Source organism: Drosophila miranda, chromosome XR (genome assembly GCF_003369915.1).
Source record: "Drosophila miranda strain MSH22 chromosome XR, D.miranda_PacBio2.1, whole genome shotgun sequence".
NCBI lineage: Eukaryota > Metazoa > Arthropoda > Insecta > Diptera > Drosophilidae > Drosophila > Drosophila miranda.
The window spans coordinates 3,957,370-3,978,725 of record NC_046674.1 but is presented as its reverse complement, the minus strand read 5'-3'; the positions used below and the strand labels follow the sequence as shown (position 1 = coordinate 3,978,725).

The following is a 21,356-nucleotide window of genomic DNA, read 5'->3' as shown; positions in this document are numbered from 1 at the left end:
ATCATGTCCATCATAGCGGTTATTTTGGGTATTGTATTTATGTATGGATGTGTGTCTTTTTGCTTTGTGTGTGTGTGTGTGTGGGAGGAGCCGCTTTTTGTCCAACTTAAAATCTTAGCTAAATCTAACCAAAAAAAATCATTTTGCAGCATTTTGCGAAGTGCTCACAAATGCGGAGGCTCCGGCGGCGGTGTGGGACACTCTTCCTCGGTTCCGGTCTCGCACGGACACGCCTCCATCTCGTCGATCATGCAACCCTCTTCCTCGCAAACATCCGTCGTGCGTGTGGTGGCCTCGGACAAGTCTTCGCGATAGCCGGCATACACCTCCGCCCGCTGCTTGATGATCTCCTGTATGATGGCCGTGAGGATCTCGCGTGAGTCCACAATGTGGCCCACCTCCTCGGCCACCTCCGCCGAGAGCCAGGGACAGATGCTCTTCATGAGCTGCTCCTTCTTTACGGCATCGCTGGCCGGCTCGATGTTCTCCAGGACCTCGGGAACCAGACTGGCAATGTGGCCCTGCAAGAGCTTGGCTGCCGTCACGCTCTTCTGCATCTCGGCGTCGAGTTCCTTAGCAATGGTATCCTGCCGCAGGCGGCGCTCCTTCTCCGCACGCAGACGCATCTCCTCAGCCTCCAGGCGCCGCAGTTCGGCAAGCTCCACCTCGCGTTGGGCGAGGAATCTGCAAGAGAACGAAATAACTGTATAAAAATGATCTCCGAATGGATCTCTGGTTGGCGTACTCCTCCTGCTTGCGGCGCAAACTGTCCAATTCCATCTCGTGTGCGACCTCCAGCATGCTCTGCTCGATGCAGGCATCCACCAGGACATCAATGATGGGCTGTGCCTCGGCATCGAAGTGGAAGAGCTCGCCCTCGCCGATTTCGGTGCCCACATCGACGCCCACCTTCGCGGCGATGAATGGCGGTGTTGGCGGCTTCTCCAAAAACAGATCCGTTTGCGTGTCCACCGTGAATTCGGGTGGACGTTGTCCCAGTTTCTCCAAATACTTCTCTGTCTGAATAGTCTCGTGTTTGCGGCCCTTCACCGGCGGTGGTGTGCCCAGCACATTCCTCTGGTTCCTGCATTGGATCGAACGCTTTCGTAGCATATTGCGTCGCTTAATTTCCGCGGCCTTGTCGAAGGGATCCACATCCGTCTGAAAAACACACACAACACAAGAAAGTGGATCACGGGTCACGGCTGGCGGAGGACTGCCCGCCCGATGGCCAGCAGCATACCACTTACCACCATGGAGGCGTTGCCAAAGTTGCTGCCTTTTATGACACGACGGTCGTACATGACGTTCTTGTAGGGCTCTGGCGGCGGCACAACGGGTCTGCGGAGGAGGCGAGAGAAAAGGTTAGTATTCGTATTCCATCAATTAAAGGAGAACCTCGACCCAGTTCAACGCTCCCTTGCGCTTCTCTCTCTTTATTCTAGAGCCCCCAAATCTGATGCACCGCCTCCAACGCGGGCGTGCGATTATCATCAAATTTGTGCATTTCCCAACGCCCCAACGCCCCAACACCCCAACGCCCACCAGCTGGCTGCTTGTCAAGTCATCTCCGATTCGAATCAATTTCGAAGCCAACCCCCCCAACCCCAACCGAAGTTCACTACACTTTTGGGTCAAACGAAAGACCATTAATGGAGTTCCCTCGAGTTTTAAAGCTTTAAAACTCCTTTTTCGCCGCCCTGGTGAGTAATTTATGACTGGCTAATTTCTATGTACTATTCCTTCGCCAAACATTCCTTGTGTCAGACGTGTGGAAGAACTTGGATCGTGAACTCGTGACCTATGCAAATTTTTGTAGCCACTTTTTGGCCGGAAGTCAGACATTGAACGTCGCGGGCGAATGTCTGGTCTGGTCGGGTCGGGTCGGGTCGGGTCGGGTCGGGTCGGGTCTGGCTGCGGCCTGGCCTCATGTTCCTATAACTTTGGCTCTAAATAACAGGAGGGTTTTCTCTAGAGTTACACAGCTGTTGGGGGACAAAATGATACAGAAATGTGGTATGAAAGAGAGTTACTTAAGGGATTATCACTGTTTTGGGATCTGTATTTTGGCAAATGACGAAGATTCGCTTAACTAAGTTCCCATAAACGAAAGGATACCTTGAGTTTTTCGATTGCTTGCTGGCTGTAAACCATTTTTTATTCCACAATCTGTCTGGTATTTATACTTTTGTTCCACTTTTCCACTTTCCTCGTTGCACAAATGTCCCTTAAGAGAAATAACCTTTTTGTATACACATTTTGCTTACAGTAAACCCCCTTTACTCTGGCCATTATCTTCCGTATTGTATTCCCCCTCTAAAGTGGCCAGAAAAATGATATTTACTTAATCAACTTCCTGCCTAACCTTCTCCTTTGCATTGTTGAGTGATATATTTCACATATTTAACATCATACGAAAGTGGAGACCCATTTTTGTGGCTGCACCATTTACCGGAGACACAGAGACACACAACAACCGGCGCCAGGAGCCAGGAGCCAGGAGCCAGGAGCCAGGGGTCTGGGTTGGGTCGGGTCGGTCCCATGTCCTTCCTGCCACACATTTGGGTGCTGGGGCTGGTGTGGCAAATGAACTTAATTTCCCCCCCAATTTGTGGCACTATTTTTTGTCGTTGCTTTGCCCTTTTTTTGTCGTTGTTTACGAAATCTAGATTTAAATTATTTAAGGGACTGCCATACGACACGAAAAACATACGAGTGTCCTTCTCTTTGCCTGTCCTTCTTTTATGCAAGGTTTTCGTCCCATTTTCCGCTAGTTTCATTTCACTTCATTTTTCCCAGTAGTTTTCCCTCATTTTCTAACCTAATAAATTAATCAAAACTTGACCAAATGAATTGAAAAACAAAAACATTTTCTAATTGAAATGCTAAACCCACGAAATCGATTGAAGGAATCCAAGGAAGGAGGTCGAGGGAGGGAGTCCCCCAGAGTCCGCTTCTCATTTGAATTTATGGTAATATTCGTACGGCCGGCCCACTTTACTGCCATTGGATGACCGCCAATGCCAATACAGCAAGGAAGCCCCCGCCTTTGGGGGTTTCTCTCTGCTTCAGGGGTGGAAACCGAATATCCTGACGTCGCGGCCCGTGTGCCTCTGCTTTTATTACCTCTTGTCGCTGGTGCCGCGACGCTGCTGCAGTTGCTGCTGGAACTGGGCCTTCGTTATGTGAAGACCACCGGCCAGGGATTGCGTTTGATCGGTGGAGGGGGCCTTGGGGGCCGCTGCCACTGGAGCTGCTGCCACTGCCACTGCCGCAGTGGCTGCTGCAACGGCAGCGGTGGCACGAAACCCATTCAATCGTGTGGCAGTCACCGCCTTGGGCTCCTTTTCCCCGGGATTGGGCGATTTGAGAGGGTCCTTCGAGTAGTAGCTCTGCAGGATCATGGGATACGAGGAGTAGGCATACACATGGCGCCGCAGCATTGAGGCTGGGAGCATCTGCACTTCGTGGGGCGGCGGCAGAAAGATGCCGGTGGGCACAGTCGTCTCGAAGCGCGGACGCTGTGACATGTCGCCGGAGTGACGGGCGGCCATCCAGGCGCCGGTGATGCCGCCGATGCCGCCGATGCCGCTGATGCCGCCACCGTAGTTCTCCTCCGGCGCCAGGAAACGCAGCTTGTGGCTCAACTCATCCGCAAAGCTGCGCACCTCCTGGTTGCTCCTCGAGAAGAAGGATCGAGGGGGATCTACATGGTCCACGGATGGTTCCGGTTCGAGCGGCACCTCCTGTCGCCGTGTGGGACGCACTATGGCCTGCTGTGGTCGCGGATTGAGAGCAAGATCCTCCGAGGGATGAGGCTGCAGCACGGAGAAGGCGTTCGTCACCACGTGCTGGAAATTGTAGGGACTCTGATAGCGTTGCACGTTGTAGGAATTGTTCGAGTTGGAGTTGGAGTTGGAATTGGAGTTGGAGGTGCGTCCTGGTGCATAGGGATAGCTGCTGGAGAAGGAAAAGTTCTGCTGCTGCTGCTGCTGCTGTGGCTGTGGCTTGGGAAAGTGATCTTCGTGCTGATTCTTGGGGCTGCTGCTGCTGGTCGTCTCTGTCTCTGGCATCGTTCAACAATTGTGTGTGTTTACCGGTAGTTGTGCCTGCTGCGCTGCTGCACTGCTGCACTGCTGGACTGCTGCTCCTGCCGCTCCCTTCCGCTTAGGAACGGGCGCTGCCGGTCACCGCAACGTCCATTTATAGCCAATGGCTAATGGCCCTTGGGGCCCGACACACCACACAGCACACCTTTCCACACGCCGGAAAAAGTTAATCAATATTTTGCCTTTGTTTCGTTCTATTTTCTAGTATTTATTCCGCCCGCCTCTGCGGAGAGTGCCACACGCGTTGTACCGCACGATTCGAGTGGCGAAAGCCAAATGACCAAGGGACCAAAGGACCTCGCGATGGTCCGAGCCTTGGGACTGACGCCTCGGCCTGGGGACACGATAAACTTTCGTGTGCGGCATGCCCATCCCATTTCAATGCCCCTCTGGTCAGCGGACTCTGCCCCAGAGTGCGGTGCGGTCTGGTGTTGGGGCCTTTTTTTGATGGTGTTGCAATAATAATGCGAAAACTGTTAACAGGCCACCGAATCCCAAGAATTTTTGCATAGGTATCGTCGCGTCGTGTGTTTGGGTCTCCTTTTTCTCCATTATTGGACCTTGATTTTCGTTATCCGCAAGTGTCGCACCATTTCCCGTGGCACCTCGATGGGTGGCAGTGGCAGTGGCACCTCCTTTTAGCTGCAGATGACTCCACGCATTTCCATTGAATGTGACATTGAATTAAGAATGTGGCTGGTCCGGGTGGTTTTCTTACCAGGAAATCCTCCCACTTTCCTCCTCCTTTTGGGGGCCACTAATGTCAATGGGCAAGGTCAATCGCGATAAACGATAAGGCGGGAAATTAAAGAGTCACTTGAAGCATAATTAAGTGGATTTCGCGGCAATTGAAGGCGCAATTCCGAGATACACAAGGATGTTCCTCGATAAGAAAGCGGTCTACCAGGAAAAGGCAAGAAGGCAAATGAAGATCCTCCATCTTGCCTATAATTAAAGTGGGTTCTAGAATCGTGGAACATCTGGCATTGCTTTCGGCTTCCTTGATCGATTTTTGGGCGATAGAAATCACTCTTGTACAAATATTTGGGGGTTTTCCCTACTATTTGCGGTCTTACGATAAGAAATACCATCGATTTCTTGAGGACTTCAACGTTTGCTTTTAAGGTTTGAGTCTACGTGGTTTAAGGTATAGATTTTCGCTCCCTGTATTTGTTTTTGTGGTTAGCAGAGACACTCTCTGGTATATTGAGAACTGTGTTTTTTTAGGGTTTTATGGATAGAAGTGGATAGATATCCATATCTTTTAAGGTTTTATGGATCGCCAATGCAGGAGATTTTTTATATTTTCTTCTCTACTGATATTAGTCGATAATTGAAAGATTTATCTGTCATTTGTGGGTTCAAAAATGGTTTACTTGGATCCCTATGGATTCTATACAATATTTTAGGGATTTTCCTGTCATTTTCCTGGATTAAATAATACCTAGCAAAATATATTCTTCTTTAGGGGTTCTAGAACGATATACATGGGTTCTATGCATGGGTTTTATCAACTTTCTTCAGATAATCCTGTCGTATTCCTTAATTTGACCTTAAGCCGACCCAACACCGACGCGACCCTCCCCCCTCCCCCCCTAACACCCGTTCTTCTGTCATTGTCCTTCCATTTCTGGTGTATTTTTATGATTGTGCGTCAGTTTTTAAGCACACAACGAAAGCTGCACAGTTCGTAAAAAACGCGCCCCCCTTCGCCCCTCCCCGCAATCTGCCCGGTAATCATCCTTCGTGCCACTTCTATTGTTACCACCTTTTGTGGCACACGAATGTCTCGATTCATTGCGTGTCCGTCCGTCCATTGTGCTGGCCAGCCCATACCCCGCGAAAGCGTTTAATAATTTATTTACGCAGTTTATGACTTTCGGTTTCTAGCCTTTCTCTGGATTCCATTGACCCCAACAGCTAGGGGGGATCGCATCCCTCTCCGATGTGTCCCCGAAATGGATGTGGATGTGGCATCTACTTACTTGGGGCAACCTTTGATTTTGACGGGCTTCGGCTGACTGGACCACCAGAAGGCTTGCTTGCATGGCGGCGCCGGGCAGGGGTTGTCCTGCCACTTGAGCTGCATCTCTGTGACCTCGGTGCGGATGAGGAAATCCATGCCCGAACTCTTGCCACCGCCGTGGCCATCGCCGCCGCCACCGCCCAGGCGATCGCGGCCTGCCCGGTAGCCACTGCCACCGCCGTTTGGCTTGTAATCGCGTTTCGGAATCGTTGGCATCACTTCACGGCTTTTTGTGCGTTTTTTTGTGTGTTAATAAATTTACGAAAAGTATCTCTCTCGGGACAGATATCTACCGGAATGAAGTGTACAAAAATATGGCCCAAAAATGACGCATTTTCCACGGGCTTACTGTTTTTGTTTTTCTTTCGGTTTGGAAATTTTATGATTATTTTGAAATTTGTATTGTTTTGGGACCGACGTTTGCCTGGACTTGTATCCAAAATAAACAACAACGGCGGAATTTCCCTTCAGTTGCTATGGAAATGGATATGCGGCATTGTTAAAAAACTGTTGCCGGTGTGGAGGAGGAGGAGTCAGGGCAGTGGAGTCGTTAAAGATGGGCTCCCTGCGTCCTGTTGCAATGCGCCATTAAGCGGGGGGGTTTTTGTCTGTGCGATATATCTGCGATTTGCGTCTCTGATATGTTTATCGAATGAATAATTGGTGTGTTCTTTTTTTGGGACACCAAATGTTGATTTTCTTTTTTAGTTTTTCCACTCCCGATTTATTGGCTGTATAAATTATTCAAGGATTGATTGTGTACTCTCTGTCTTTTAGTGTGAGATTTCTATTTATATATCTCCCTCAATCAAATAGGACTCCCTGTACAGCGCAAAGGAATGGAATTCTCAGCTTTTTCTTAGCTTAAAGCTTCATCTCTAGGCTCCATTCCTGGGAAGTGTTGAATTTGAATTACGATGTTTATTTGGTGATGTGGCAGCCCTTTTTTCTATGCTTAAAGCTTAAAGCTTGATGTGTGCTCTTTTAAACATTTCGAATTTGAATAGCGATGTTTATTCAGTAATGTGGCAGCCCTGTTTAGATGTTGCTTTTTCAACGAAGTGGCAGCATGAAAAAACAAGCAGTTTTTCAACTAAGCTGCTTTCAACTGTTTGTAAGCAGCAGTTGTTTTTAGCTAACGGCAAAGGCAATTCCAAGCAGTGGCCCGATTAAGTATTTATTTATTTATTCATTTATTTACAGCTAGATTACAGCTAAAAAAGAATAATAAACTATCTTACAGTACGATACTTGGAAAGTATTAGATTCAGATTTAGATATTAGATTTGAAAATTGTTGCAAAATTTTGGCACGCCCCCACAAGGGACGAAAATCCATAATTTCGAAGATTCTCTCCAACAACGCAGAATTATAGAAACTGTCAATTTATAGTAAATTTCCGATCTGGATGTGGATGGGATAAATATGAGTATTATAGCCAGAAAGAACAAATTAAATTGCAGTGGCTCATTCCCTCTCTTTCACACACACTCTTCGTCGTGCAGTGTGCGTCCTCTGGCGGGGTGTAAAAAATGAATGAGAGAGAGAGAAAGACAGATGTAAACAAAAATGTAAAGAAAAAGGAAAAACATATCGAATCTAATATTTTAAAAAGCCCTCTGCCTTTTGCGAAGAGCTATACCAAGCAATATATAAAATAAATTGTATAAATTATATAAATCATAAGCTCACATATGTATATATGTATATATGTACCGGGCATAAAAGTAGACCCGCGGCTCACAGCGTCCCCCCCTCGTTCTTTCACAAATAATGAATATTTTTACGCTCTTCAAATTTTAATTTTTTGTTGTCTTGTAAAATTAATTTCCGTCACAATTATGAAAATGTTATAATTGTGTAAGTAATGAAGCTAAATCGTCTATGATTTCCCTGATAAAATCCTTTGCATTTCTTGGGAAAATTAAGAGCCTGACTTGGAATTTCCAGCATTCACGCATTAGTCAATCGAAATCTTAAATTTCCATCAAAGACCTGCCCAGCCCAGCCCCTTCCCTGTATCCAATTTCATGGAAACGTGTCATTTAATTACATTTTCCCCAGGGATTTCCCCCATGGTTTCCATTTTGCTTCCATCCGATTTCCAATATTTATCATTAATCCCGCTCTAAACGATACGATCCAATCGGAAGGGAAATTACATGCTGCATCCTTTTGTATTTTGTTTTTGCCTATTCATTAACGCAATCCATGGACCCGTGCCCCCTGTCCGCTGTTCCTTGCCCCTCTATCCCTGTGTCCCCCTGTTCCCCTGTCCGTAATGAAGAGTGGACAATGACTGTGCGACTGTCGTGCGATGACGTTTTGCTTTATGCCGTGGCCTCTGTCTCTGATGCTTGATGCTCGATGCGCGGGGGTGATAATTGTGTCCCCTTTTGTCCCTGTCCCTGTCCCTGTCCTGTGTGGCATACCCCCTTCTTGGGCCCCTTCTGTTCTAATAAGATCACAGAGGCGGCAGAGGCATTGAGTCAACATTCAACAACAATCAATAAGTGGCCATGACGTTTGACATTTGAATCTTTTGGGAAAAGGTTAATGATGCCACCACTCGAGGGGCAGAGGCAAACTGAGGGCCACACAGGCGATACCCACACCCTGCCCCTCGGAGAGGCGACACGAGGCTGCGAGACCCCTGTCCCTTGGAGACGATGAGGATCTTGTCCAAGCAATTTCCCGATCATTTGCACAGATACACAGACCCGGAGTCCGAGTCCGAGCCCGCGTCCGAGCCCTGCCTTTTCTGCGAAGGCTCTCGGGAGAAGGAAAGAAACGGAAAGGAAAGGGAAAGGGAAAGTGTGTGTCCCACTGCGTCTCGATGTCAAACAAATCATTTTACACAGATCTCTACTGGTTTTCCAGTAGGTGTGCGCTTCGTAGGTGTGAGAGCTCGATGCAGTTTTTCCCAAGAAAATTGATTAATTTATTGACTTGCGAGAATGGTAAAAGTGATACGGAAGGGTCGGAGGTTGAAGGTCGCTGGGTAACGGTGCCCCAGGGATCGTAAAAAATATTTTAAAGACAGAAATTGTGGAAATCGTAATTGTGCGGGCACTGGTTTTTTTTTTTATGAGTTATTTATGTGGCGCCAACAGGAAAATGATGGAAAATCTCACAGAATGTTGGAAAAATGTACGAAAAATAAGCAACCATAAAAACAAAAGCCTTTAGTCTTTATTTGATTTTGAAATTATTTTAATGGCAAATCGAATGCATTTTTATTTGAATTTATTTAATGAGATTGGTCTTTTATCTGATTTATTTTATTGATTTAATTTATTAAATGTAATCATTCTTTTATCTGATTTATCGGACACATTTAAGCAAATTGTATACATTTTTCTGGTGTTTTTGTTAAAATTTATAATTATTTTCATGAATTTGTTTTTTAAATATCTTGAAAGTAATTTTAATATTCCCCTGCACTTTGATAAATATAGAATTTACTTGAAACATATCCCCTTTGGATTTTTGAAAATAAATTTGATGAGTGAATTCCTTAAATCTGTAGATAATGAAGACCTCCCCCCTCGCCACCCCCACTTGACTCTCGACCATAGGAGATAAACAAAACCAAATTAAAATAAGTATAACAATTTTTCCGTCTCTTAATGACAAGCCCCATCCATGTATCGTATAAGAAATGCCAGGCACGCAAACTTTTGCCTGACTGAAATATTACCCCGGGAAAGTACGGGAGTACGGGCGGAGTATTATTGATGGCCAACATTCAGGGCGGACGGATGGATAAGTGGGTCTTTAACTGTGAGTTAACCCCTGGTTAAGTATGTTTGAGTGTTAGTCAGACATTAGACATTGCCGGGGACTCTCCTTGTCGGTGGTTTGTGGCGGCTGTCATTTGCATGCCGGGTGTTCGGTGTTCGGTGTTCGGTGTCCGTTTGTCGATCGATTGCCTTCCTCCTAGAACTACAATTCTGGAATAACTTAAAGAAAGGGGAAACACACGGTGGGGCACGGCAGGGCACGGTAGGGCACGGCAGGGGCGGGGGAAAATAGAAAATGAAATAAAAATAAAAACGCGATCGTCTGATCGTCAAAAGCGACAGCGCACCGCCACAGCAGCAAAAGCAACAATGAGAATGAACAATATATAAAATCGCATCGGAATTGCTAATTTCTTATTCGATTTTTGTTCGGTTCGGGGTTTCTGTCAGGGGTTTCGTTCCTGAGTTTTGGATGGAACTGGAACCTGGGACAGCGACTGGGACTGCGACTGCGACGGGGACTGCGACTGGGGGTTCGGTTCGGTTTTCTGTTGTCTGCTCTGTTCTGCTGTTGCCCCTCGCGATCTTTGGGGTCTGGAACCGAGGGCCGTTGCCGTTGCCGTTGCCGTTGCCGTTGACGGGTTCCTGCCACCGTCTGACCGTCTGACCCTCCTCCATTTTGTGGACTTGTGTTTCTGTTTGATTTTTGTGCGACATTTTTGACATGCGGATGTGCCATGTTTAACGAGACGTTCGGGTCGGTACGGCAGTCGCTACAGCAGCTGCAGTCCCACAAACAAATCCTTTTTGCACAGCATTTACAATAAATTGAATTTGACCAAGGACCAATGCTGTTTTGTGGTTAACAGAGCATCCGCCCTGCTGACCCTGTCCCTGTTCCTGTCCCTGTCGGACTCCGGAATCCTCTGCTCGTTGCAATCAAAGTTGCAGGCAAGTGAAATGCTTGTGAAAACCGCAGGAAATTCGTCGAATTTGCCATGCGGTAAACTGTGCTGCCAGGGCCATGGTCTTGGAGCGACAAGGCTCCAAGGATCCAGAGTCCTTGCTAGTGCTGCTGCATCCCCCGACCCCCATTGTCGCATGCATAATTGATGCGAATGTTTGCGGCCAGTGTTTCGGGCTTAGAGAATCCCAAAACCCAAAAACCATTCCTCATAATTGAGTCGCACTCGCACTCGCATTTCTATCTGCAGCATCGACTGGCACTCCTGGCCCTCCTGGCACTGCTGCCCCTGCTTCTTGCAACCCATGAAAAAAAAATGCCAAAAGTTCATTTGCTGAAGCTGAGATTTTTTCTCCTGCAGCTTTCCTCCGAGTGCGAGAGTGTAATGAAATGCAGTTGGGAAAGCCGCAGCTTTTCAATTACATATTGAGGAGAAGTTGCTCTGTGGATTGCTCTGTGGAGGGGCTTCCCCTGGAGCTATTCAATATGTAGATCAGCAATGGTGCTGGTGGAAAAATGTACATAAATATGCTATTGAGAGGGAAAAACATCCCGGAAATACTCACAACTATCAACAAATTACCAATAGTAGAGTAGAATATCTGATATCTGAAACATCGTTGAATAAATGTGAATCTCAGGGGGATTCCATTGTAATCTTCATTGAAATGATGCTAGAAAATATCAACATCTTCATTTTGTTTGAATATTGCGATACTAAATCGATAAATATATTTTATTATTTTTAATTTATTAGAATTATAAATAAAAATTTACTTTTTAAGACGTTTTGTGCGTATTTATTCAAATCCCAACAGAAACAATGATTATTATTTATATTTATTTATTTGTATACCATCGATTTATTATTTAACAATTATCGTTTACATACATGTTTTATTCACAATATTCGCAATATTTAATCAATTCCATATCTTTTTTAAATAATTTCCGACTTGTTTTTCTTCTTCCCTAAAATTCCCACACATAAAGAACGAATATTATGACTCGCAGCACCGTTAGGCGCCACCTGTACAGGTGCCTCAATATCAATCCCGTTGCAAGGACAACAGCGATAGGGTCGCAGGATAAGCATCTCCCTGCTGGTGTCACACTTTCACTCCTCGTCGCCTCGCCAGACAGTTTTCCAAGGAAATTACCTGACTGCTCTCTCTCGAGAGAGTTTCCCTGGAAAAAACCTTGTAAACAATTATTGTTGTTGCTGTTGAGTTTTGGGCACTCGATCGTAATCGATCTTTATGGTCCTGTGGGCTAGTGTCTTGTTTTGGCTCATAACTCAATTAGGATGAAGATTTTCCTGGTTTCTCTGGCCTTTGGACTACGTGTGGAGATGTTTATTAGCGGGAGGGATTCCATTCGATTATCCATTATCCACTATCCACTAACCATGTTGTGGCCACAGTTGTGGACTTCCGTTTTCCCTGGAAAGCGTGTGGAAATTGCCTGTTCCTGTTGGAACTGTTTTTATGGGCTGGAGAGAAGGAACAAGTGTTAAGGATGCGCGTGACTGGAAAGAAGGAGTTCCAGTCACGTAGCCAATGGATTTCGAAAGACGTGTGAAAACAGTTAGGCGTTGAAGATGATCAGCGGAAACCCCCAAGGAATATATAATTTCTCGCTCTCTGCTTGCCTTTTTTTGGAATTTTGAGGCACTAAATCGATGCTCGACCGGCCGATGGGCGCTGCTGTATGACGCTTATTATAGATACTATTTCTAATCGAAACTAAAAGGTCTATAAATTAAAAATATTCATACCAATTACGCGCCTTTCTCCATCTTTATATCTTTTCCCTCGACGAAAGTTTTCTCCATGAAAATCATCATAAAATAAAATCATATATTCATGGAACGAATCATATCATGGGGAGGGCTCTCTGGGATTAAATCCTATTACGACTTGACGATTGCCTACAAATTGGTATTTAATAGCCAATCACTCCCCTATGCTCTCCCTCTCCCTCTCTCGTCTCTCTATAAGGAATAATCATATCGTATCGGGCGAAACGATCTTCACTTCATCAAACTTTCAACAGTCATCGAGTCATCCACTTTACTCCGTTTCCATCGATGGTTTATTGTCATTGAAGGCCAAGAAGAAGAGTTTTTGTGGCCCCATAAAATCCCCAAAAAGAAAACTATGAACGAAATTAAACAATCAATGGATTTTTATAGATTTTTATGGATTTTTATTTGAGATGGCGCTGCGTGGGGTTTTCTTTTTCTTTTTCCTTTTGTTTTTATTTATTTTTTGTGTGTTTGGAAAACATGGAATATTTCCGTAGAGGGTTTATTTTTATTGATCGAACGAGTTTTTAATTATGGAAAAAATGCTTCTTATATTCCCCCCGAATAAAAGATGGTAGTCCATAAAATGTAGCCCCCTTCCAGGGGGAAAACATTCGTGTAATATTCAAGAAAATTTATTACATTTTATGGGATGTTTTTTGTGTGTGGGGATTTGTTGGCTGGCAAACAAAAGGCCAGCCAAAAGGCGCACAGGAAATCTATAAAAAAAATCGAGGAAAACAAACGCAAAACAATATATCAATGAAGTTGTCGCTGTCGCTGCCGCTGCCTGGGTTGTCCTGGGGACGCACACACGGACGTGTGTCCAGGATGCTTTTAAAAAGAGAAATCCCTTCCGCTAGCCACTGCGCTTTCTGGCCAAATGAGTTGGACTTCCGTTGCAACGCGTGCGACTCAGCCACGCCTTCTTGCCCCTGGCTCTGCATCCCATCCCCTATCCTAAATGTCTCTGTTGCCGCGCGCCACTGCCTTTCTCTTCGCCATGGTGTCGTTTTTCTACTATATGGTGTGTGTCCTAATGCAGTTGTCATAGATATAGATATCTATTTGTATTTGTATTTGTATCTGAAACTATGCTAATCGATGGTGATACCAAAACGAGTCAAGAACTCGCTCGAAGATGGAGAGCCGCAGATGGAGAGCCGCTGCTCGTCGCTGTCGTCGTCGTCGTCGTCGTCTATCGAAGGCGACGCCATTTGCAGTTTCACACTTTTTTATGCGAATACCCATTTTTATGGTGAAGCGTGCCAAATTTGTAAAAATGCGCCAGAGACAAGTGTAAAACAGACTTTTGATACCCTACAACAGGGCGGGTATACTGTCTATGATTGGAGCGGCGATGTCTCGGAGCAGCAATACCTGTATGATAGATGGGGTTTCTTCTTTGGTTTCCATGAAAATTTGTCAGATAAACTGCTACTTTCAAGATTGGATTTATTTTAAGTTGGTTTTAAGAGGTTTCTGAGGGAAGAACTTTATTTATTTACAAAGATAATGCCATGAAATTTAAGAGAAACAAAATGAATAAAGTTTTCCATAGGAAGGAAATTCCATCAAAATCGAAGATTTTCGATTATAACTTTTTTGTTTCTGCAGATAAACCAACAGAACTTCAAAGAAAAGTATTTTCAAGGAAATCTGCATAACATACATACATAACTTTTTTTTAAAAACCGAGCAAATATTTTATGGAGGAGCATGTCTTGGTTTCTTAAGATATTCCACTGAATCATGGGAAATGGCATTTCCTTTTAAAAAAAAAAAAATAATTTCTCTTTAATTCAGCAAAAGTTCAGCCAAAGCGTATCCCTATATCATAAAGTACCCATAGGTTTCCTCCACTCTAAAGGGTATCTAATGCCTCGGTCCTCCTTTCATGTTTGACAGCGACTGTTGCTGCGATTGAGACTGCTGCTGCCGCTGCTGTTTTGTCGCTGATTTGTCGCTGGCTGCTCGTTCGTCTTGCATAATGGCCAATAGTCCATAGTACAGGCTCTGCTGCTGGTGCTGCTGCTGTGTCTCTGTTTCTGTCTCCATAATTTGTGCAATAAATCAAATGAATTTCACTCGAAGAGAAACAATCGAGAAACTATCAGAGGGACGGCAGGCAGGGGAGACATTAGAGTGACTTCAAGGCAATAGTCTGGGGAATAATTATTAGCCAACAAAATGCCTTGGCAACCACCAAAAACCAAAGACCAAATACCAAAGAGACCCAGAGACCCCAAAAAGCATATCAATAAAAGTCGCACACGCAAACAAGCGATTGACACGCAAAAACACATTTAAAATTGATTAGAGCCCGGTCAATCCGAAAGCCAAAGACCAGGCCCAGGCCCAGGCCCAAGCCCCAAAGCCCCCCTTTAGAAGATGTCTAGACGAAAACGAAACGCATGAATCTCTGGCCCCCTCTCTCCCTCACTGGCGGTGGTTTTGGTGTGACATTTGCCCGCCGGCCCGCCGATCGGCTCTCCCAAGTCCCTGCCTCTCTCCCTCTCTCTCTCGCTCTGGTGTGTCGCGTGCTATGCCACAAAATAACAATCACAAAATTATAATTCATCCAATCATTTTGTACATTAGTTAAAAGAGAGAAATATTAAGTGGGGTGATACTTAAGAGTTCTGATACTCTATAAATGCAGGCAACGCAGGGAAATATCTGTTTGTGTGGGGTATTTGTAGGGTATTCCTTAGTTTTTTTTAATAGAATTTGGTATACTCGAAGGTAAACTCCTTGTAACCAATATATGGTAGGGTTTTGGGACATATTTCAAAATATTAAACCCCAAAAATAAAGCAAAATTAGCACCTACTTAAAGATGTTGTATAGGAACAAATATCCATTATTTCCACACAATATTTAGAGGAAATTGTGTGAAAAATCACCAAAGGATTATTGGATTATTCGATCTTCAGTAGAAGGAAATCTATCTATGATATCTTTTCGTAACGTTTCTCGAATGAAATAATCTTTAATTTACGAATTTTTCTAATAAAAATGGACATATTCTAGGACATGTTTCGAGATAAAGAAGTGACTCCAGAAAGGATAATCGAATCTATCACCTATCCCCAAGTAAACCATCCTTCATCATTCATTCCTGAGCCTCCCATCGAGTGTGCAATCCCTTCAAATAGTCCACATACCACTCTTCTGTCATTTCTTAGGGTATTCTTCATGGCATGGAAAAACTGTAGGCTCTATCTTTCTGGTAAAACTGATAAGCAAAAATGTTTGTTAACTCGCCCGCGGGTTCCAATGTCTCTTCCTCTTGTATCTTGTATAGAATGTCTGTCTTTCACTCTCAATTTCTTGGGAGGATGGATGCTCGATGGCTGCTTCATCTCAGATGGTTAGACGGAAGGGGGGGGCTGGTGATCTCTTAAGGTATGGGGCATAATTATTGGGTCAGCGTCCAGCGTGCGTCGCGCATAACGGACGCAAAAGGCAAAACCAAAACTAATTTTCAAAGAGCCCAAGTCCAAGCCCAGGCAGAGGCAGAGGCCTGGGCCCTGGTCCAGGTTCAGGTTCAGGCCCTTGCTGCCCCTGCCGCCAATTTCCAGCCAAAAGTCAAAGCCAAAAACTTTTATAACATCATATGGATGATTTATGAGCATTGATCAATTTGATGGATATTTTTGGCCAGCCAGCAATCGAGGCGAGGGCCTACCTTAAGGGCTTTCCAAAAATTCGCTTAAACCAATTTCCACAACAACAAAACAAAACAAAAAAAATAAGAACAAAAATCGAAGCTTAATTAAACGGAATCTCTTCCTGGCAGACCGCAACTCTTGGGGCAGTCAGAGTCTGTCTCTGTCTCCGCCTCTCTCCCTCTCTCTCTGATCTTTTGGGGTTCTGTGGTGGAGAGTCGCCTCCGTTGAGATTCCGAGGATGGAAGCTTCAATGGTGGTCGTCGCCCCAGAGACACGATAAACGCGTACAATTGTTTGCACTTAAGATTTTTACACATGATTCAGTAGCAGGAGACCCCGCCGATCCTTGCAGCAGCCGTAGCAGCAGCAGCAGCAACAGAGAGTCATGTCTGTTGCATATGTTGTTGCCACTGCCACTGCCACTGCCACTGCCACTGCTGCTGCCACTCGAAATCGAAATCAGAATCCGAGGCTTCGAGGGATCCTCCCTCCCGTTTCTGTTGTTCTATCAGATGCAATATTTGCTAACGAATAAATTGGCATTTCACAAGTTGCCTTCTGACAGACAGACGACTGGATGGCTGGCTGGGCTGGCTGCCTCCTCGACTTTCTGTCTGTCTGTCTCTCTGTCGCCGAGAAACTGGTTGCCTCCTGGACCTTGCAACATGCATTGCAATCATTTTTGTTGAATCTAAAATTGACGCATCTCGGCTATGACTTCGTCATTCTTCTGTTTCAGCTTCAGCTTCAGCTTCAGCTGGTCTTGTGGCCCCCTCCTACTGCTTGTGGCATGCCACCACACTGAGATCTCAGCCCAACTTCTGTGTTACGCGAACGGAGGCTAAAATGGCCAGCGCGTCGCGCATTTTTCGACGACATCTGAATCTGATTAGAGGCCCAGGCCTCCAGAACTTCAACTTCAACTTCAGCTCCAACTCGTCCTCGTCCTCGTCCGTCCACTGCCTCAACATTGACGTTCGGGGCTGACGGGCAGTGGCTCCACACAAGCAACAAGCAGCCACAAGCAGCACCAGAAGGGAGAGGCATTGCATTTCACAGGAACAACAGACAACGAGGGATCTGCTTTTCAGGGAGAGAGAGAGGATCCACAGTGCTACAGTGGGGTTCAATGGCAGAGAAAGAGACATTTTGGTAGAGGAATTTCTTGCCTAAACATATAGCAATCGATGTAAGGAATTGGTTTCGACCGAGGGGAGCTGCTGAATGACGCGTGGCACTTGTAAAGGAATGTCTTAATGGATATAAAAGTGTTTAAGGATCTACTATTTGTGATATACTGATATTTCTTGGGAAGGTACTTACCTCTTTTTTTTTAAGAGATATATTTCTCTCTCCTTGAATATATATTTGTATCTTTTTCAGATATATTTCTTCCTTTTTAAAGCTATAGTAAAACTACTTCCCACTGTCCTTGTATTTTGTATATTTTAAGGATCTTTGATGGTTTATTCTGGCTTCCTTTTCCGAAGAACTCTTGCCCCCTAAACCATATTTTGTATGCCACATAAATTCCCTCTCTCCACCCGCCCCCTCAACATTTTCATTGTCATCTATATTTTTCGTTCGATTTCTGTTTTTTTTTTTTTTGTTTCAGCCTTAAATTATTTATAAAAAAAAGTAAAGGAAGGAAGACAAAAGAAATTGTGGGCCACGTTTTGCACTTTGCATAAATTGTGTGTGTGTGTGGAGGGACATCCATATAGCACACACATCCGCCCCAGCCTTTGGATTCTTTAGGATCCTGCTGGTGGTGCTGCTGCTGCTGCCGATGATGTGATCGTGTCCTTGTACAACAAAAGCAATTGCTACTGTTTGCCGCATCGCATCCGAATCGTTGTCGTGGTTGCACACACATCATGTGGCATATATCATGTCGTTCGAGGCGTATAGTAGATGCACAGCAGACATGGCCACGCCCCAAAATGTATCTCTGTATCTCGTGGTTGTGGCGGTGGTGGTGGTTGCGCCTGCGCACTCTCGTCTGTTGGAAAATTTGCATAAAATTATGCAAAATCATGCAATGCGCTTAGTGTTTTGTTGTCTGTCTTTTCTTGAAGAGAGTGCGCTTCGTTTTATGAATGGAATCGTCTGGGACTCTGAGGATGGAAGATGGAGGATGGTGGATGGAGGATGGAGGACTCTCTGCAACGTGGCTGTGACTGTGACTGCGACTGTGGCTGCAACTTGTTGCCGCCGCCTGTTGTACATTAATGAAATTTGTTTGTATCACGACTTTTGGGCCTGGAGATTTTTTTTGCTTTTTTTTTGTATGCTTTTGTTTGTGTTTGTTTGAGTTTTGATTTTGATTTTATTTAACATTTGCATTGGCATTCAAATGTTTAGGAAATGTAAATAAAATACAGATATGTTTTACCAAGAGAAGTATCTTTGAAGTTCATTAAACTATGGCTAACCCAGGGGTGTCTTCTCTTCGAAGAACCTTTTCTTTTCTTTTCTTTACAATAGAACTCCCACAAGTCCATGTTTCACTTCTTTGAGCCTCTTGTCAATCAAAGACTGCTTTCCGTCACGCATTTAATCGCGATTTTTAGCATAAAGATCTGCCATGGGGATCAGTCTGCCATGTTGGGTAAACATTTAGCCAAACGATGATGCGTATCTGTGTATCTGTGGGATATGTACGCACTGGGGATCTCTGAAAGAAACTATTTTTGGTTTAAATGCTGACGGTTTGTTTTTTTGTTCGTTTTCGTTTTCGGGGATTTTACAAAACAAGAGACAGAAAACAGTGCGCATATCTTTTTGTTACAATCGATACCCACACGAAATACAATACAATCCGTATCCATGGCATGGGATGGGGAGTTTTCGGTTTCTATCTGTCGCGAGAGTCGCGTCTCTGGGAGTCGTCTCTGACGTGTAATTTATGACAATTTATGCAGCGTTAATGTCGCCTGGTCGCCTCTCGCATTGATCGATGTCTGTCACTGTCTCGATCGCTGGCTGCGTTCCGTTGCGTTGCGTTCTACGGATGCTGAATGCTTATATAAACTGCTGCTGCTGCCACACCAGACCAGACCAGACCCCAAGATTGTTATCATATTCCCCCCACTCCAGACACCTTTCAGGGTGTCTCTCTTTGGGGATCTCTACTGTATTTGGCACCGCCAGGCAGCAGCAGACCCCTGGCTTTCTCGCTTCGAGAGTTATGTTTATCAGCGTTGACTGTTGCATTTATAATTGATCTACGAACTGAACCGAACCGAAACGAACCGAACAGAGCAACAAATTTGCATCATCTGCGGGGAGATCCGTGCGGCCTAAAGAGGCCAATCGATCGCATGTTTAATGGATGTCAAATACAATTGCTACAGATATTCTAATCGATTCCGATTCCGATTCCGATTTTGAGTACCCAAAAGAGTTTCGCAAGCTGCTGCTGGTGGCATATGCAGGAATAAAGATTGTATCTGTATCTGTACCTGTATCTGTCCGATCCAATTGGGTGGGTGGCTAAATCTGTAAGGTAAACAAAAACAATATCCAATACCAAAATGAAAATCAAGTTATCCAAGGGATGCGATGGATGTATGTATGCCCTGCCCTTGGCTGTTCGGTGGATTGATTTTTGCATTTAACAAAACGGTTTTTATGGAAAACTCAAGATTCGATTTGGTTAGCCGAAGGTTAAGGGTAGCGGAAATGGTGGAAAAAATATTCCAAAATTCGTTGCGATCTTGAGATTTGTTTATTTATGAGGCACAAAATGTGGAATGTACTTGGGTCTCTGTTGAAGAAAACCATCCTTTGATGGAACCTAAAAAGTGCTGAATTTGTAGAAAATATAGTGTAAATAATCCCAAAGATCGCCTTTAAAAAATGCAATTTTAATTTATTTGTTTTTTTATATTTTATTTATTTATGATGATCTTTATTTATGATCTACAAAAGTGGAAGGTTTTTCCTTTTTTTTTTTTCTTTTTGTTAACTGAATAATTTCTACATTTATGGATCCTTCAGATCTAAAAATCGTCTCAATTTCCCGCAGTTTCAGTGTGTCCAAAATAACACGAGTATTTAGTGCAAAATTTGTTTATTTTGCCTTTTCTTACGATCTATATACATGAAATATATGTATATATGCCTGTGTATAATTTATGCACTGGACGTATTGGCTGGCAGCGGCTCAAATAAGGGCATGTCTGGTGGCCAGTGGCCATCGTCGGGCGACAACAGCAGTGGCAGTGGCAGTGGCAACAGCCAGCAACCAGCAACCAGGACATGTTTGCCATGCATGCAGCAATGCGGCAGCTCTTGGCCTTCAATTAAACAGCAACAACATAAAATACAATAAATAACTGGACGGTTGGGGCAAATGAAGAGATATAAACCATGACTCCCAGCCCCCAGTCCCCCCCCCACCCGCCTACTCTGTTGGCTGCCAGAGTGCGTCTCTGTCTTCGCTGCATACGCAAAACCATGAAGGAAGATAGCCCACAGATAGCCGAAGTTTGAGATACACTTAAAGACGGGACTTATCTGATATATTATCGTAAAACACAAGGAAGTATTCCTGGAAAAATATAATTCTTAGGAGATCTATGGCCTAGAGTAATAATTGTAGTTTTCATTTAGATGTTTTCGAATCAAAAGGAATCTTTTACATAAATGGCAAGACCCTCACGTCATGCAGCAGTGCCCATCGGTCGATTCCTTGCTTCCGATTGGCTGGAACTCGTTCTACGACTTGCTTCAACTTCTCCTCGTCATAGTCATGGTACTTCTCTTGAAAGGGTATCCCTATGCAAGAAAGAAAAACCGTGGCCAGAAAACGCCCTAAAACGTACTACAATCAACGATCCACCGTTCCTGCTGCTGCTGCCCCTTCTGCTGTTGTTGCTGCCTTTTCGCACGCACTGCCAAAAAAGGGGGGACACTGCAGATTGGACAAAGAAGAGGTTGGTGGGCGTGGCGGAAGGGTAAAGAGAGCGGGAGGGGGAGGGGGAGGGGGAGGGGGGAGGTCTCTTGGAGGCGTTCGAAACGATCCGCTC

General features: G+C 44.8%; 1 protein-coding gene across 1 annotated transcript; it reads right to left on the bottom strand.

Annotated features, from left to right (window-relative positions):
- Positions 1-73: 73 nt before the first annotated feature.
- LOC108152878 lies at positions 74-4,149 on the bottom strand. Its single transcript, XM_033386943.1, is given in 5 exon segments — positions 74-684; positions 746-1,161; positions 1,251-1,398; positions 3,127-3,230; positions 3,264-4,149. Coding segments are annotated over 5 exon segments (1,998 nt in total). The 5' UTR covers positions 4,074-4,149; the 3' UTR covers positions 74-164.
- Between the last annotated feature and the right edge of the window lie 17,207 nt (positions 4,150-21,356).